Source organism: Pseudorca crassidens, chromosome 16 (assembly GCF_039906515.1).
Source record: "Pseudorca crassidens isolate mPseCra1 chromosome 16, mPseCra1.hap1, whole genome shotgun sequence".
NCBI classification, from domain to species: Eukaryota; Metazoa; Chordata; class Mammalia; order Artiodactyla; family Delphinidae; genus Pseudorca; species Pseudorca crassidens.
The window spans coordinates 59193082-59212275 of NC_090311.1; the positions used below are offsets into that span (position 1 = coordinate 59193082).

Sequence of the window (19194 nt, forward strand, 5' to 3'; positions counted from 1 at the left end):
ACCATACACTTAACCTATTTACACTGTGTAATTCAGTGGTTTTTAGTATATTCAGAGATGTGCATCTGTCACCACAATCAGTTTTGAAACATTTTCACCATCCTCCCAAAGAAACCTTGTGTCCATTAGCATTCACTCCCCAGTTCCCCCCACATCTTCTTTGCAGCCCTGTGCAACCACTAATCTACTCACTATTTCCATAGATTTTCCTATTCTGGGTATTTCATGTAAATGGAATCATGCAATATGTAGTCTTTTGTGACTGGCTTCTTTCCATAATGTTTTCAAGGTTTATCCATGTTGTAGCATGAATCAGTACTGTATTCCTTTTTATGATCAAATAATATTCTGTTGTGTGGATATACATTTTATTTATCCGTTCATCAGCTCATGAACATTTGGTTGTTTCCACTTTTTGACTACTATGAATAATGCTGCGATGAACATTCCTGTACAATATGGTTTCATTTTTCTTAGGTATGTAACTGGGAGTAAGCATTGCTGGGTCATATAACTCTATGTTTAACCTTTTGAGGATCTGTCAAACTGTTTTCCAAAGGAGCTATACCATTTTACAATCCTACCAGCAGTGTATAATGTTTCCAGTTTTTCCATATCCTCGCCAACACTTGTTGTTATGTATCTTTTTTTATTATAGCCATCATATTAGATATGAAATTGTATCTCATTTCCCTAATGAATAATGATGTTGAGTATATTTTTATGTGCTTATTCGACATTTGCATATCTTATTTGAAGAAATGTTTATTTCTAAATGGATTCATTTTTAAAAGGATTATTTGTCTTTTTACTATTGAGTTGTAAGAGTTATTTGTATATTATAGAGGCAAGTCCCTTATCAGATATACGATTTGCAAATGTTTTCTCCTGTTCTGTGACATTGTCTTTTCACTTTCTTGGTGATATTCTTTGAAGCACAAGAGTTTTTAATTTTGATGAAGTCCTCTTTATTTTTTCTTTTGTTGCTTGTGCTTTGGTGTCACATTTAAGAAACCATTGCCAAGCTCATGAAGATTTACTCCTATGTTTTCTTCTAAAAACTTTATAGTTTTAGCTCTTACTTTTAGGTCTTTGATCCTTTTTGACTTAATGTGTGTGTGTGTGTGTGTGTGTGTGTGTGTGTGTGTGGTGTGAAGTGGGGGTCCAACTTCATTCTTTTGTATGTGGATATCCAGTTGTCCTAGCACCATTTGTTGAAAAGACTATTCTTTCCCCAGTGAATTGTTTTGGCACCCTTGTTGAAAATCAGTTGACCTTAAATGTGAGGTTTTATTTCTGGACTCAATTTTATTCCACTGATCTATATGACTTCTTCATAGTTTTTCTAACTTCTGTTTAGAGTGCTTTATCTGCCCTCTCCACCTGGCAAATTTCTACTTCATGATTCCTCTACCAAAAGCCTTCTTTTCTTTTTTTTAAATAAATTTATTTATTTATTTTTGGCTGCGTTGGGTCTTCATTGCTGCACGTGGGCTTTCTCTGGTTGCAGTGAGCGAGGGCTACTCTTCGTTGCAGTGTGCGGGCTTCTCATTGTGGTGGTTTCTCTTGTTGCACAGCACAGGCTCTAGGTGCGTGAGCTTCAGTAATGGCATGCGGGCTCAGTAGTTGTGGCTTGCGGGCTCTAGAGTGCAGGCTCAGTAGTTGTGGCACACAGGCTTAATTGCTCTGTGACATGTGGGATCTTCCTGGACCAGGGATCAAAATTGTGTCCCCTGCATTGGCAGGCAGATTCTTAACTGCTGCTCCACCAGGGAAGTCCCAAAAGCCTTCTTTTCTTCAGCAGATCTTGTGCATAACTCTGCGTACTTTCAGCATAGTGCTCATCACTTTTTTGTGATATAATATGTATATATATAACTATTCATCCTTAGTAGTTAGTAAGCTTTTACAGGGTAGAGACTGGACCTTTTATATCTGAATCCCAGAACTTGAGCACAGTGCCTGACATGTGGTGTGCTATTAATATACTATAGGGGAAATAATAGGGGCAGTATTGAATTTTGTTTGAATGTGTCCATTTCAAGGTGCCATCAGGACATCCAGGGGCTAATATTCAATAGGCGTTTTTATGATTAATTGAAATTTGCTTATACCTTTAATTTTTTTATTTACTCATTTGTCAAATATTTACTGTATGCTTCTCATGTGCCTGGCATAGTACCAGGCTCTGGGGATGCAGTAGTAAACAGAACAGCACCCTGCACTCATGAAGCTTTCATTTTAGTAGGGGAAACAGACGATATACAAATAGTCTGAGACAGTTGGCAGTAAAACCAGCAGGGAAATCTAGAGATTGAAGGAGAGGTCGAGACTGGCAATAAAGAGTTTGGATCATCTTCAAAAGGTGGTAGTTGAAAATACATAATAATGGATGGAATCACCAAGAGATTGAACATATAAAAACAACAGGACTGCAGAGAGAATCTTGAGAATGTCCAAATTTGTGGGAAAAATAGTCTGAAAGGTAGAAAAAACAGAAGAGTAGAATCCTGGAAACCAAGGGAAAAGAGAAGACAAAAAAATATATAGAACGGTGAAGGAGAATTAAACCTAAGAAAGAACCATGGGTTCCAGTTGTTAGATAGTCATTAGTAGTCTTAGGAATTAAGTTTCAGGGGAATTGCTGGAGCCAGTTTTTAAAAGATTGAATCCTGAAACTTTTTGAAACAGTGGAACTGTGCCATGGTTTTTTCTTACTCCTTTTTTTTTTTTTTTAAATATGTATTTATTTACTTGGCTGTGCCGGGTCTTAGTTGCAGCATGCGGGATCTAGTTCCCTGACTGGGGATCGAACCCAGGCCCCCTGCATTGGGAGCACGGAGTCTTAACCGCTGGACCACCAGGGAGGTCCCTTTCTTACTCCTTAATGCTGTATCCATAAATGAAGAATTTAAATGTATGTATTTAGATGTTATTCATCCCTGTTCTTAGCCCTGTGGGGGCTTCATTTTTTTTTCCTGAGAGACCTGAAAACTTATTCCATAAAGAATCTCTCAGGCTCGTTAGCCACTTAATTTCTTTCATTTTAAAAGCCCTCATAGCTTTTAATTCCATCATTTCTGCTATCAGAATATGTTCGTCTTCTTGGATCATTTGTATAAATAGTTGCCCTGTATACATATAGATAGTTGAATATGATAAACTAATGTGTAACTTTTTTTTTTAATAGTGACAGAAATGTTGGTAAATGTTCTGAGTATTTGCTCTGATGATGAACTTATGACTGAAGGAGAAGACCAGTTTGATGGTATGACTATTCATTTTACTGTTTTTTATTGTGAAATAGAATCTTTTAACTGCCCAGCTTTAATATACTCTTGTAAAATATAGTCATTGCTCTCAAATGGCTATGCTATTTGATAAGTGACAAGTCAGTTTTTCAGATATTATTTATTTTAAGATTTTAAAATCATTTTAGTAATTTTTTTTTTCTGTTGGTATGGGGAAGAAAATGAATTTAGGGAAAGGGGAAATCTGGAAGAAAGAACAGAAGGAAAGGAAAATTGAAGTGCTAATAGAATGTGGTTCTTCATGAATATGGACACTACTTAGAGAAGGGAGGATAAAAATGCTTTTTTTTCCTTGGTACTGTATTCTTAGGGCATCAGAAACATACCTGAATACCCAATGCCGTTGTCACTTCTTCCTTTGAAAACTCAAAGTAAGCTGTTCTCAATTTATGAGTGGTTATGTTCTAAGAGACCACTTGTTAGTTTAGTTTAAAATTCAGCAAGCATTTTTTCCATACAAAGTTATACATGGTTGTTAGTTCTTATGTAAGCCAACCAGCCTATGTACCTAATGCACATTTATAGTATAAACTAATACAATAGAAACAAAATTACTTTTATTTTTATGTTCTGAAGTTTTTATTTAGAACTTAAATTTAAATATTTATATTAATTAACTGAATGAACAAAAACATAAACAGTTTGTAAGCTGAAAACTCTTTATTCCCTTCCATATGCCCCTCACATCTTTGTTGCAGCATACTTTTCATAGTTTTAATTCTCATATAAATGTTTCCATGTATTAAACATGGTCTACATATTGGTAAAATTCGATACCTACATATTTCTAAGTATATCAATATACCATAATCTTTGTAGTTAGTATTATATTGTTTGGCATTTGGGTTGCTTTAAATTATCTTTATTATGAATAGCATGCAATAAACATTCATACAATAGTTTTAATTTTCCTTCTTGGAATAAATTTCTTGAAGAGAATTACAGAGTTAAAGAGAATGAAGAGTTTTAGCTTCATTATTTTAGCTATGAACTGCCAGATTACTTTGCATAAAAATTGGACCAATATGAAGTGTTTCTAGCAATGAATCTATAGACCTGTATTTCTTCACAGGCCCACCTAATTGGGTTTTGGTTGTTTTTACTTATTTTGCTTGGTGGCTATAAATTACAGTTGGTTTAATTTACATTTCTTTGAATTCTCATGATGCTAAGGGAGAAATTACTATCTGCTTTCCCAACTATGTAAACTGTCCCTATCAAGTGACCATTTAACAAGTAAAATCTGAGTAAAAACTGTTTAGAAATTTCTCTACTTACCAACAGGTTTGATTCTTAACCACAATTTTAAGTCCATTTGTTGAAAGCACAAAGTGACTATATACAAGTGTCTGCTAGTGCCATCTGTTGGTGGCAGGCAGGGATGTGCTTTTACTCTGGTTTATAGTTTTGTTCATTGAAATAAATTATATCAGTTCTTTTTTTGTTTGGATAATAAGATTTAATGAATAATATTAATTTTTCCTTATTTTAATTCTCTATGATATTTTGTAGAAGCTTTTAGTTCTAACATATTTCATCATATCTGTCTTTTCCATAAAATTTTTAAATAGTTTTAACTAAATATTTATTTTCCATGTTCTGCAATCACTGTTGTAAGACTAGTTCTGGGTTCAGATTCTAGTTGCTCATAATGGCTATGTGACCTCGGGCAAGTTACTTAACCTTTCTGAGCCTCAGTTTTTTTATCTTCAAAATGAAGATAATAGTTCCTACTTCATAATTTTATAGGTACTGATGTAATGATCAATAATATAATGAAATCATTTTTGTACATGTTCCACTAATTTTTTCAATAGAGTTTTCTGTTAATTTGTCAAATTCTGTGAACTATCTAGTAGGAGTTTTAATTGGTGTTACATTAAATCTATATCTGAATCTAGGAAGTTTTTAAAAAATAATATTTAATTTTCTAAACTAAGATCAAAATCTCTTGCTCTATATAATTAGTTCATTTACTATAATTACTCCTTTTAATATATTTAATATATAATTATTTAAAATTATATAGTTTTTCTTTGGGAAAAATCTGTTATTACCAAGTTAAATTAATATTTCAGTGTTTTATGTTCTTATTACTATTGCAACTGGTATCTCTCTTATATTTTCTGACTGTATAAAGGAATTATATGTTTGTGGGTTTATCTTATGTTCAACAAGTTGGATCAGCAGAATTACTTCCTACGGTAATTTTTGTTTTCCTTCACTTTAAAAAATATGTCATTTGCATAAGGCTGATATTGTTTATTTTCTACATTTTTACCTTTTATTTCTTTTTCTTCAAAAATTTTGTATCTGGGCTTCCCTGGTGACGCAGTGGTCGAGAGTCCGCCTGCTGATGCAGGGGACACGGGTTCGTGCCCCGGTCCAGGAAGATCCCACATGCCGCAGAGCGGCTGGGCCCGTGAGCCATGGCTGCTGAGCCTGAGTGTCCGGAGCCTGTGCTCCGCAACAGGAGAGGCCACAACGTGAGAGAGACCCGCATACCGAAAAAAAAAAAAAATTGTATCAATATTGTTAATAGTGTTAAATAGGAGTAGTGATAGGTGATGCTTTAGTCCTCTTTCCATAGTAAAAAGGGAAAAAATTTCCTTGTTAAGTCTAATATAGTACTTGGTTTAGATACTGATGATTTATAAGAAGATAGATACTGAATCATTTTTGGGAATTCAACCAGAAGTAAATATAAAATTTTATTATATTCCTTCTAATGAGATTTTATGTATCTTATCAACATTTTTCCTATTAATGATAAATTATGCTTATTTATCAACTTGTTATATCATTCTTACACTTCAGAGATGAATCAAATTTGATCATTAAAGAGGCACTGTAGTTTAGTGAAAAGGATCAGTGGTTCAGGTGTCGGTGCTACCATTATACTAGCTGTGTAATCTTGGGAAAGTCACCCAACTTCTCAAAATCTTCTCTTCCATAGATTGAGGGAATAGAGAGGATGAAAATTCTTTCCCACTCTTTAAGTAATTTAAAAAATTATGACAATGTTTCTACGGGAAAATACACTGAGTTCCATCTTTGAATACTAGAAATCTCCCTTCACTGCCAACATGGCAGGTGCAATTACTCCACATTTATTCACCCTTACACTACCAAGTATTAAGAGCAGGGACGCCAAGAAATTTTTTTTTTTTTTTTTTTTTGCGGTACGCGGACCTCTCACTGTTGTGGCCTCTCCCGTTGCGGAGCACAGGCTCCGGACGCGCAGGCTCAGTGGCCATGGCTCATGGGCCCAGCCTCTCCGCGGCATGTGGGATCTTCCTGGACCGGGGCACGAACCCGTGTCCCCTGCATCGGCAGACGGACTCTCGACCACTGCGCCACCAGGGAAGCCCAAGAAAATTTTTTGAATATGGGTATGGGAGTTTGCATCAAGGAATGAGAGTGGCGTGGGGGAGAAAGAACCTTGAGGAATGGAGGAAAGGGGAGGAGTTTAGGATAGATACTAGGATGGGATAGGGAAAAGAGCTACTAGAACTACATTTGTTTCCCTTTCTTACACATATTCCCTTATTTCTTCCCCTTAACCCTGTCTTTTCTTCTTTCCTTTGAGCATGATAGCATACCTTCTCTCCTCTCCTTCCCCTTTTCCTACTCAGCGGTGGAACCATGTTATGGACTGGGCCTGGGAAGAAATCTGACTTAGAAAGAAAACTTGTTGGGTTGGGGATTGCTGTGGAGACACAATAAGGGTTTAGCTTTTCTGTGGGGGAAGGGAAAGAACAGGATTGGACATTTCCCACTGGGAGGAAGGAAAGAGTAGATTTTGCATATTCAAGGCTGAAATTGGCTAAAGGAATAAGACTTTCTTTCTTCTTAAGTGATGGCCTTTGGTATTCTGTATTGTTTAATGTACATGTGGGTTTATTTTTAAAGGCAAAAATTTGCATAAACATATTGCATGTGTAAATGCACATAGTGTTCCTTTTAGAGGTGTTATGTAATCATTAAAGGGAATTTCTGAACACTGATTTCTATGATATTTAGAATGCATACTGTTTCTTTCAGTTATTTATCTTTTGTCTTGAGTTTGGTAAAGGAAATACATAATCCATATGTGTTATAGTTTTACTAAACTAAAACTTTGCATTTCCTATAATGGAATCATGTATCTCAGCATTAGAATGGAAAGCTCAAATGAGACATCTCTGCTGCCTACTCTAAGAGCTATTACTTGCTTTGAAACAATCTGTTGCTATTTGTGCAAAAAGATGTCCCTAAAACTCCCAGATTGGACTGGGAACAGACAGCACATACTGTTGATCCTGAGTATGTGCAAAAGTTCCACAATTCTGATTCAAGAAATTGTGTGCTCTTGTTATTATGGAGTGTGGGAGGCTTAGCCTTTCCTTTATTGGGAGTGGGTAAGGTTTTCCACTGAGGTAGTTTATAAAGTTACCTACATTTCTCTGTGTATGCTACAGATTTTGCAGATGTTGGTGTCCTTGAAGAACCACATGAGTTTGTATCTCATTTGTGTCATTACCTTTCACTTAACATACTTCCATGGGTGACACATTTCCTTAAGGGTATTAATATAAATGTGCGATTGTTGTTAGCACAGTCTTTTATCAGTCTTATGTGTTTTCACGTGTTTTTTTCTGTCCCTAATTTGTCTACTTTCATCAAATATTATAGTCATTCTGTCCATAATTTCTTCTGAACACATATCTTTTAAGAAATCTTTCCTTTAGAGCTCTACCCAGTGGCATCCCTCCTTTATTTGCCAGATCTTACAGTACTACATTTTTCAAATTTCAAATATGAGGACCTTCATTTTTCTCCCTTTCTTTCTACATTCATTCTTCAGTACCACTGCCAAGTTAAATCTCTATCTTTTTATTTGTCTCAACCACCTTTTCTCCATCATTCACTTCCTTTTTTCTGGACTCTCCATCTGAAGAACGGCTCATATATGGCAATAAAAAAGGTACAGACCAGACAGAGTAACATTGTTTTGAAATATGACTTCATAAGTTATTCTCATGTCCATGTAAGTTTGTGTATTCATTAAGTATACTTATGCAGAGTCCTCTTGGGCCTTGTGCAAATTTAGTTTAAGTTTTATCTAAGTTAGAATTTGATGTTTTTAGAAGTCATATTCCAAGATATCTGTCTTTCTGTGCATGGAAATATTTTTCCCTCTTTTTCATTCCTCTTGTTTTAAAATTTCATTCTTTTGCTTATTTGTAATGTTTTGTACTTTTCCCTGCATGACTAGGGGTGTTTGATTGTCTGTCTGATTCCCCAAAGTAATTTTACTGTGGACATTTACTTTAATATTATGCATGATGTGTTTGTAGACTGATTTAAAATCCTGATTTGTAAAGTGTTTTTATATTCCAGTGAATTTTTAATTTGAAATCAGTATAGTTTACATATCATTCAGTTTTATAGATATATAAATTAAGGCTGAAAATGTGAATGTATCTCATTACAGCCATACTCCCCCATCTCTGTACTCCTCTCCCCCAGTCTGGCTATTTCAAAAATTCTGTCAATTTTAAAACAAAATATATTAATTTATTTGAAGAGAATCAGACTTACCCTATGTCCTTGGACAAGACACTTAGTAAAGTTAGTTTCTTTGTCTATAAAATGAGGAAATTGAACTTTGCAGTATCTCTAATGTCTTCAGATTCCAATATTCTATGATTTTGAGATTTTAAGTAATTTTTTTGGCATCTTAGAAATACCTGTGTAGTACCATGGACCTACACAGTTTTGGATTTGTAAAAGCTATAGCTTCAGCACTCATAATATTACACTTAGAGCATCATAAACATGGTTGTGGAGCCTATTTTCTCTAAAATATGTCTTTTGTTTTCATCTTTGAAATTGGATCTCTTTTTCTGTTTCCTTGCAGTAAGGTCCAGTCATCATCTTAGTTTTTAATTATATGTATTTGTGGACTGCTTGAATTTTAAATAAGATGCTCTAGCCCAAAAGACTTTTGGTTGTTCAGACCTCTGTGTACCTAAGGCCCCTTTTGGTCTAGTGTCTTTAGCCTTTCCTTAACCTTCTCCTCAACCACGGTGCTTCCATATGTTTGTTTTCATCATGTTGAAGCACAGTTCTAAGGAACCACACTCTTGGGTCCAGAGTGATTCTAGTTGCTGTATATGAGATAACAGGACTGAGATTGTTGTTGTTCTTTCTGGAGGCCAAGGGAAGGAAGATAACAACCTCTGAGTCTTTATTCAGGCAAAGATTCAGTTATTTTGATATATTCTCTTCTGTATCAGTGATAGGCAGTGCAGCTAACCATTTGGAGATGAAGCATTAGTGATTCTTTAGCCATGTTTTTTGGGGAGTCTTTTCTCATTGCTCACTCTCCTTGTGTCATACTCACCTAGGGATGTAAAAGCTTGTATATATTTGCATGACCTTAGAGGACACTTAGTCCATGAGGTTGAGATGTACATTGTTGAAATGCTGCTATGGTCCCTCGTTCTGGGTCACCTGCCCAGTAGTCGCTTCATATCACTGTTTGCAGACTAACTTTGAGCAAGGAAGCTTCTTTTGTCATAGTATGATGGGATATTTCCAGCCTGCATGTTAAAGGCTTTTATGATAATCAAACAGAAGTCTAAAGGTTATGACCAGTTCTAGTCTGTTAGTCTGCATGCCATAGGCTCTCATGAGAATTAAACAATGACTGTAGAATTGTTACCATTTTTTTGTCCTCTGGTTTGTGATACAGGTTGGACTCTAGTTTCTTTCCCATTGCTGTTTTACTGGTTAGTCAGTAGTGTGAGAGTGATAAAGTTGGCTGATTACTTTTCAGTTGTATCTGTGTCAGATCCCAGTATTAGATCAGTGCTGAGCTAAACATTGAAAGAGAAGCTTTTTGGCATGAGTTCATCTAGTTTCTTCCATGTGAGCTGGTGGCGAGGGGCTTGGTGTTGGTTCAGATGAGAGTGAAGCAGGCTAATAGAATGGTACAAGTATGGATGCCCTAAACTTGAGTCTTTCTTTCTATTTATTCCATTGAAAGTAGGTTCAGCTGCAGCCCGGAAAGAAATCATAAGAAACAAAATTCGAGCAATTGGCAAGATGGCAAGGGTCTTCTCTGTTCTCAGGTAATGATATATTTTCCCAATGATTTGTTTTACAGAAATCACTTTTATTATACTTTATTATAAGCGGTGTCCTGTTTGATATCTAAAAGCAATATAGTAGCATTCTTTCTATAAAGAAGTTGTATACTTACATGTTGAAGAGGGGAACACAGGTCCCTTTGAAACTAGTATTTTTGACCCTTGTGATTATTATTGTTCACCTTTGGCATCTCTTGTCCTTCTGTGATGAAAGTATTAGATCTACACCTTAAAATTAGAGCATAATAAGGAGGAGGGGGCACATTTTAGAGTGTTCCTGATGAACTTGCTCATCTATAAAGGAAGTCCTTTTTGCTGGAGTCACAAATTGTCTTCCTGGGGTTAATTCAGGAAGACCAGGTTTAAGAGTGCACATGAATGGGTTAGTCCTTAAAAATTTGTTTGCAAAACTGCTTATATCAGACATGAAATACCATATTTTATCAATATTATGATACCCATTGGTGATGAATCTCACCACATATTTAATAAAGCTTTTCAGGAAGAACAATATATGTCTCAGTTGTACGGCATACCCTCATATCTGAAACATTTAGAACGTGGAAAAATGTATATCTTGGAATTGAGGAAAATATGGTAATAGCAATGAATGTCATAAGTTACATACATGGCCTACATCTGGGCCCCATCTCCTCTTTTAACCTAAGTACTTGTTGGACGTCTCTGATCTTTGTTATATCTCTCTGCTATAGGGAGGAGAGTGAAAGTGTGCTGACACTCAAGGGCCTGACTCCCACAGGGATGTTGCCTAGTGGAGTGTTAGCTGGAGGACGGCAGACCCTGCAAAGTGGTAATGATGTTATGCAACTTGCTGTGCCTCACATGGACTGGGGCACACCTCACTCTTTTGCTAACAATACACATAATGCATGCAGGGAATTCTTTCTGCTTTTTAGTTCTTGTCTCAGCAGCTGATACAAGCAGAATACTATATGATAGGTAGTGTCTGATTAATAACCTGACCAGGCCAGAAAATGATAAAATGGGTATTCCTTTCAATTGAAAATAATGATCGGTCTCTCAGCTTTTCATGAAATGATATGGGAATAACTCATATCATAATGTCTGAAATATTTATTCGTTTGTCTAATGCACCATTTTCTTTTTAAAGCTTCAGTTTCAGAATGTGAATGAAGGATATCCATATTACTTAAATGGAAATGTAATTCCAAGTTTCTTATTTTTTTATCTTTCTAATTTATGTAATTGTATTAGACTGTGCTTACATTTTCAGATGTTAATTTTAGAATTAACAATCTGCTTGAGCCCCAGAACATTACTTATGCACTTCACTTGCCAAAACATTTGTGCAAGGTTTTGTACCCTGGTAAATGATGCCAAAGTTTGTTTTCTGTGGTGTTTGTCAAATGTTCTATGTATAATTGACTGTCTGTAACACGCTGTTTCCTTCCTCTGCAGATGTAGCTGCTTTCCTAAATCTGTCTGTCTCTCTTTAGGTTAGCTGTATGTCTGTAAAAGTATGTTAAGTTAAATTACTCTATCAGACACTTGTCTTGATGTAGAAGCAACTTTGTAGCACCTTGTTTTGAGGTTTGCTGCATTGTTGCTGTACTTTGTGCATTCTCAACATGAATGTAACGTTAGACATTAAGTCATTGTTATAAGGGGTGGAATTTAAATCCTGTAAGTCAAAATTGAAAGGGTGTTATTAAGTGTGCCTTTATTTTGCATGAAAATAAAAAGAATTATACGTAAAGCATTCCTGTAATCTGGCTCATTGAATATTTTATATTTTAAAAAAAATCTTAAGTTTTTTTGGAGTAAGTATTTGTGTAAATACTGGGTTAACTTTTTGAAAGCCCATTACAGATTAAATAGAAGAAAGTGATGTGAATGTTATAGATTATACCCAATAACTGAAAGTCTAGATTTCTTTCCCTTGTGGTTGGAAAGCAGAAAATGTGATATGTAAAGCCTTAATTTATGTTTTATTGTAGTCACTTTTGACAGCCCTCCAAGGGTCATTGTTGTATTAAAACAGGAAGCAACAGATCTGATGTCTTCTCAGTCATGTTTGGTGTTGTAATTAGTCAAATTTTTAAGGCAAAAAAATAGGAAATTTTAATTTTAAATTTTGAATAAATTTAAATTAGATTGACTTTTCACAATTTCATTTCACTCGGTCTCATAATAAATGCTTAAATAAATAAAAAGAATTTTTCTGTAGATAAATAATTTCTACTTGTAGCCTATACATGTTCTATTTATATGTTATTGTGTTGTCTGCTACCACTACTGGTATATGTGAGATATATAAGTATGTTTTGAAATTATATCTTCAAATTTTCATTTTGAATGAGGTTTCTTTTATTGATTTAAAAAAAATCTGCTCTGATTTTCTTTATATTTCTTGCCCTTCATTTTTCTTATTATCTTGTAAACATTAGGAAAATGAGCAAAAAATAATTTCATTAAAACAAATTAAGAAGACCTTAAACATTCAATAACACTAGCAAGAATGTTAATAGAAAAGGATGAATTTTAATAACTTGAAAAATGCCATATCCTTCCTCCTGTTTGTTCAGAAAAGGAAAAGAAAACCTAAAGGGTCTCACACTTAAGTAAATCTAAACTACGGTCATCTCTCAGTTATCCTTGGATATTTTGTTACTTTTATGTTGTATCCACAGCGAACCTTTCTTTCAGATTTCGCAATTAGTGCCTGCTAATTACATGCTTTGTTGAGAGCTCAGCACATCTATTTATTCTTAATTTGCATGCAGCCTGAAGCTCAGTCTTCCAACTTTGAAATCACCCCCAACTGCAGGGAAGGATTGAAAGACAGCTTTACTGAAGGGACTGTCTATTCCCGGCGTAGAGTGAGTTACTGGATGGTGCTGAGCTTAAGGGGTCCGATTTGGGAAACTAGATAGCTCCCTAGCTCTGCCAGCAATGGATCTTGATCGTGTGGTTTACATTTGGTTGAAGTGATTTCTCTATCATAAGACAAACCCATTTTGAAACAAATAACAAAACTCATACAGAAGTATGATCACCCATGTGATTTTTAAAAATTTATGTAACATTTAAAATTTTAGTAGACATGACCCCTGACGTGAATACCTGAGAGCTAAGTATTGCAAAAAGAAAGTTTTAAAATTCTAAGACCTCCGTCCTATTGTCAGAAAATAGAAATTGTCTCATCAATAACTTTACAGTTAATTTATGATATTTCTCAAGTGTTTTTACAAACTGCATAACTCTGTTGGAGTAGGATTTGATAATCATATTTTATGTGCATTTTCTTCTTGGAAGTTTGATTGGGAGCTAGCCATTATAATGCTACCTTCATGAGGACCTATATGAGAAAATATGTGGCCATCTATATTATAGTAAGGTCAATTCCTCTTGGTCACTTATCCTGTGTAGTATTGAGGAACACAGTTTGAAACAGCATTACACTCAAACTTAGTAAGGTCATGTCAAGATGCCCCATAAAACTGAAAAAAATTGAGGAAAAATAGTGCTTTTCAGATAGAATTTTGCAATTATCAGATCTCTTTCTTTCCAGCTTAATATGTAAGCTTCAAATGATCTTCTTTGAATTCTAAGCATTCAGACTTAACATGGTATGCAATTTTGAGTGTGATGTACATCTTGTGTCCTAAAAAGCATTTAGGAGCATTTAGAGGCCTTGGGAAAGAGCAGAGAATATAAATTGACCTAGAAAATGCATATAAAATTAAAAGCCCCCAAAAGTGTATTGTCATTTTCATAATTTGAAAAAAATTTTTATAGACTTTAAAACTATTGACATACTAAAATAGATACTAATTCTTACAGTGATAATCAGTTTTTTAATTTATTACTATATATAAAATACAAATTATGAAATATCTCATATAAAATCACTTCTGTTACCACAAGCTCTTTAAAACATAGATTCTGATAGGCATTTTATTTTTCCCTATTTAATTTCTAAATTATAAAGAAAATAGTCCATGTTTTGAAGAATAGGAATTCCAGGGCTGATCCAGTAGAGGTGGGTCATTTATCCCAGTTTTCTGTCTGGACAAATTCCAAGAGTATTTTCCAAGTGTACAGGGCTAGATTTTTTAAATGGTGATTTAAATAAGTACAGTGGGTATACAATAAGTATATCTGCTTTAATTTGTAATATGATTTAACAGTTGAGAAAAATTAATTCTTCCTTTATTCAGTGTTTATGCTCCTTTTTTGGGGGTCCCCACTTTACTATCTGATTGAGATTACAAACATCTAATTTAGCCTTCTTTAATTCCTTAGATTCATCAGTGTCCTTTCACATTAATAACTGCTTTGGATAAATTTTATTATTTCTAAATCATGTGTACTGCTAAAAGTTCATTTTAGGAATAATTATTCTAATTGGCCTTATCATTGAAGAAGCAAAGTAGAAGGGATGGAACATTATCAATAGTATGAATTTGTACACTTTGGGTAAAGTAAGAATTGAGACTTGGCAGTATTATCAGGCAATAATGTCCTCTGCAATCTTTGGTCCTGGTCCTCAGTGTGAGTGCTTTATACAGTTTGAACCCAGAAATGAACCAAAAGAATCTTTGACTACAAAAATATGTATGACTAAATATGTTGCGATTCTCTAAATGGGCCAGAGACAAGCTATACCAAGAATGTATTTCTCATTTATATGACCTATATGTATGTCCATATCATGAAATGAACAGGATTTATTGCCAGTAAGACCTCAGTTCTATCTCTTGATTCCTCTCTAGTTGGTAGATGGGCTTGAAAACATGCTCAGTAGCCTTCTTATTGTCACTTGAGGCTGTTAGTAACTGAGGTAGATTTGAGTTCGTGATACACTGAACATAAATGGATTTTTATATATGTTACATGTTGATATCTTTAGATATCTTTAGATATTTGGAACACCAGTTATAATAGAAAGGACGTTTCTAGTAGGTAAGAGGAGTCCTTTTAGATTACCCACAGAGGACAGCACTATGGAACTGTTCTAATTAGAGTAATTCACCAAGTTTACTGACCATAAATTTCATTGTAGCCATACCAACTTTTGCAGCTTATGCTTTGCCCTATGAATTAGAAGTGACAGGAAAAGCATTGCTGACCCCTTCTAGTTTATATCTTAGGGGACCAACTGGTGATAAGTTAGACATGAAAGAAAAGAATCTCATTCTGTTTGCTCTACTGCAATTCTACCATCATAATTTCACTCTAGAGAATTTCCTTGTGATTGTGATGGATGTGACATAATAAACATGTTGGAAAATTCTAACGTCATCAAAATACTGAATTCAAGATGGGTAATTAATACTAGTGTGCATTTGCATGGATGCTGAGGTGTCTGTGTTTACAATAGGTCTATGTGTTCTGTGCTCTGAGCGATGGTGTCTTAGTGCTGTGTGTAAACTGTGCTGTGTCAGGAATTGGGGGATTGGATGGGGCTCTCTAATATGGGTACTATATATGTTAAATTGTAAATGATAATGTAGTATGGGGTACTGTTATATTTTAAGTAATCATTGCCTTTTCTGCTGTACGATATGACCCTTCTCATCTCTCTCATTCATTTTGCATGCCTCTGCTCACTTCTGTACAGCCACAGTTGAGGCTATTGAGGCTGAAAAAGGTACGATCAGAGTCCTTGCACTGGGCAGAGATCTGTGGTGTGTGGGTGGGCATCAGTGAATGTCCTGTGGGTGTGTCTTACTTCTAGCTTGCACAGTCCAAGATGAATCAGACTCACTGACTCATCAAGTTTAACAGTCATATCTTTTTCTTCTTCTTCTTTTTAAATCACAAGGACTGAGTTCCATAGTGACAATTTAGTTTTTTCCCTTTTCTAGTATAGTAATGCGACCAGCATTTAATGTTCCAGAATTCTTTAGAGTACAGCATGTTATGGTATAATATTATAGCATTTACAGTTGCAAATAAAGATCTGTTCCATATTTTGCATGATTCTGTGCTACTCAGATTTTTAAATTCTGAAGTGCAATCCTCTCTAGATGTAGGTTTGGTATACTCATGATATAAAAATGACATACTCATTTTCAGTAATTCACCTGAGAGTGCAGAGTTGTCACTGTGATTTTGTGCTGCAGTCTGGGCTAGTGTTTGCTGATAATATTACATCGCGTATATCATGTATTGGGTTGGTATTCCACGTTGCTGAAAGCTTTGCTGCCCCAACCCCTTACTTGGTTCACATGCACAGACTCTGAGTCCCAGGGATTGCATATTAAAGCAACCAAATTATAACCAATAGTATGGAAATTTTTTTAATGTACATTTTAATAATAGAGGATACATCACTCCAGATGAAGTGAATGAGAAACCATAACAATTGGAGGAGGATTGCCGTTTATTTTGATTTGGGTTTCCAAAGAACAGGCAGTGAATGGCCAGTGAATTAAGGAAAACATCTCCTAAAATATGGAACTATAAATACGTTTTACAATCTGCCAAACACAGATCTAACTCCTGGAGGCATTTCCTACCTTTTTCATTTCATATTGGTGGTAATGGGGCGATAATACCTTGACCTCCAAGGTAGTTCTGATCTGCTAAATTTTAACTTTCTTTTCTTCTCCCACGCTCTTGGTACAGATTTGTATGTTGAGGATTAACCTTGTTTAGCCTCCTCACTTGCCCCTACTCTTGTTGCTGCCTTACTGTGATAGTCACTGGTGATCTTAGGGCCTGAGGTAGGAGATAATTGATGTAGTAGAAGTCAGGTTGAGACCCTGAGACCATTGCCTGGAGGTCTTGGGGGCAGGGGAGGATTATTTTTGTGTGTGTGTGTTTTTTAAGGCTATGTAACACTTGTCGTCTATGAAGCTGTCATGTTTATATTTAGGTTTAAACATTTCACATTTTTAAGGGGAAATCTAGAATGGGGATAGGCTTCAGTTAAAGTAAGATTTAAATGTTGCTATGTACAACTAATTTCTTTCTTCTTAAAAATCATTAATTATGTTTTTGAAATCTCAGAAATGTTTTTCAATTACTGACGTATCAAATTTGCATTTTGTTAAGCAATACGAGGATTCTCTCCACCACATAGAATCTGCAGTTTTGAAGAGGCAAAGGGTTTGGATAGGATCAATGAGAGAATGCCACCCCGGAAAGATGCTGTACAGCAAGATGGTTTCAATTCTCTGAACACCGCACATGCCACTGAGAACCACGGGACTGGCAACCATGGTGCCCAGTGACCCACGGCTTCCCAGGGACTCTCACAGCTCGGGCCCCAAATGGACAGATCACCCGAGGAGCTGGAGGGGTCGGTCAAGCTGACTGTAAATGTCACAGTCCCTCTGGAGAAACCATTGTGCTTTTGAGACCCCAGCCCCCTTCCTGGATGGAGGCTTGAGGGCCCTGGGACATGTTGTGCTATCTGATAAGATTGGGTCATCGCTGCCAAGGTGGAGAGCAGTGAGCAAGGGGCTTGGGGCAATTTCCAGTGGAGGGCAACTACACCTCCATTTATGCTTGTGGTTCACACATTTAAGTTTACAAATGAGATTTCTTTTTCCCCTCAGTAGAATTAGATTTTGTTTTTCAACCATAACTTCAAATACAATCCTAAGAGATAATGTGGACTTTTTTTTTCCCCCATGAAATGTCTTTAAAGGATGAGTTAGCATGGTCTTAAAATACATTTCCGAGGTTACTAAGCTGTGTTTTGAATTATGGGCAAAATGCTGAGAAACCCAGTTGGCATTTATACAAAATGCTGACCTTAGGTCTGTAGTTCCTAAATGTGGCTAATTCTGTAATATAGTCTTGGTATTTTTCAATTATGAATGCATAACCTATTTCTAGGCAGACTCTCTTACTTGTACACAAATCCAAAAACTAATTTAGAATCTTTCTTGCCCAGATCTTTTGAGATTTACACCCCAGAGATTTAAGAAGAAAATCTCTAAATTTCAGAATTATGAAGAATTACAGAATTACTCATTTAAGGTACTTTAAAAGAAGTTTGTACATTGTCAAAGTAAATTTTAATTCAAATCATGTCTGTAAAACTTGACGTATTTTGTGTATGCATGTTTTCATTTTGCAAATATTTAATATATAGACCTATGATGTACAGGTACGACATGTATAGGTTACCTAGATGTTATGAGAAATTTTAGTTTACTGTGAGTACTCAAGTTGCTTAAATAGCCACCAGGGTGATTTACTGCTGGCTTCCTATCATTTTATGTTTTGATGCAAAGGAAATTTTAAAATGTTCTGGAAGTGTTTTTGATTAAGCAGTGCAGCATAGAAGCAACAGTTCTGTTCAGTCATTCAGATGTTAGTGGAAGCATAAAAGTCAAGACTGCATGTTGAACATTTTCTTTTGATAGTTACAGAACTGCTTGGTTAGACTAAATGGAACCATGTGCTAATTTTTCACAATTACTGACCTGTATTGATTGCCACAGTAGTTTGGTATTTCCCTTTACTTTGGTGGCCTGCTTCCCTCATGCCCTGGAATACAACTCAGAGCTCCAGGCAGCGGAACCATCTATTGTTTGTTTGCCAGAAAGTGCACCCTGTATGGTCTCCTTTCTAAGTTGGAAATATTATGCATGTGCAGGACTATTTGAGTATTTTATAAACAGTAGCACACAATAAATTCCATGCATGGGCCGCTGCTCCTATCTCTGTGTTGGGTTTTATTTGGAAGATGTAGTCTGATTTGACCTCATGCAAATCAGAAAATCCTGTTAGTAGAATTGGGATAT

General features: G+C 35.5%; 1 protein-coding gene across 9 annotated transcripts in view; it reads left to right on the top strand.

Moving 5' to 3' along the window:
* The window catches only part of PPP3CB (protein phosphatase 3 catalytic subunit beta), a 48012-nt gene extending 28902 nt beyond the window's left edge, over nucleotides 1–19110 (top strand). For 2 of the 9 annotated variants that reach the window (XM_067710562.1, XM_067710560.1), the window contains exons 10-15: nucleotides 3191–3268; nucleotides 8251–8277; nucleotides 10345–10429; nucleotides 11161–11258; nucleotides 16053–16082; nucleotides 17492–19110. In XM_067710562.1, the coding sequence (XP_067566663.1) occupies nucleotides 3191–3268; nucleotides 8251–8277; nucleotides 10345–10429; nucleotides 11161–11258; nucleotides 16053–16082; nucleotides 17492–17670 (497 nt within the window). In that variant the 3' untranslated portion in view covers nucleotides 17671–19110. Of the gene's footprint in view, nucleotides 1–3190; nucleotides 3269–8250; nucleotides 8278–10344; nucleotides 10430–11160; nucleotides 11259–11579; nucleotides 11631–16052; nucleotides 16083–17491 lie in introns of those variants that run through there. The other 7 variants (XM_067710561.1, XM_067710565.1, XM_067710568.1 and 4 more) reach the window with 7 other exon arrangements.
* The last annotated feature ends 84 nt before the right edge of the window (nucleotides 19111–19194 follow it).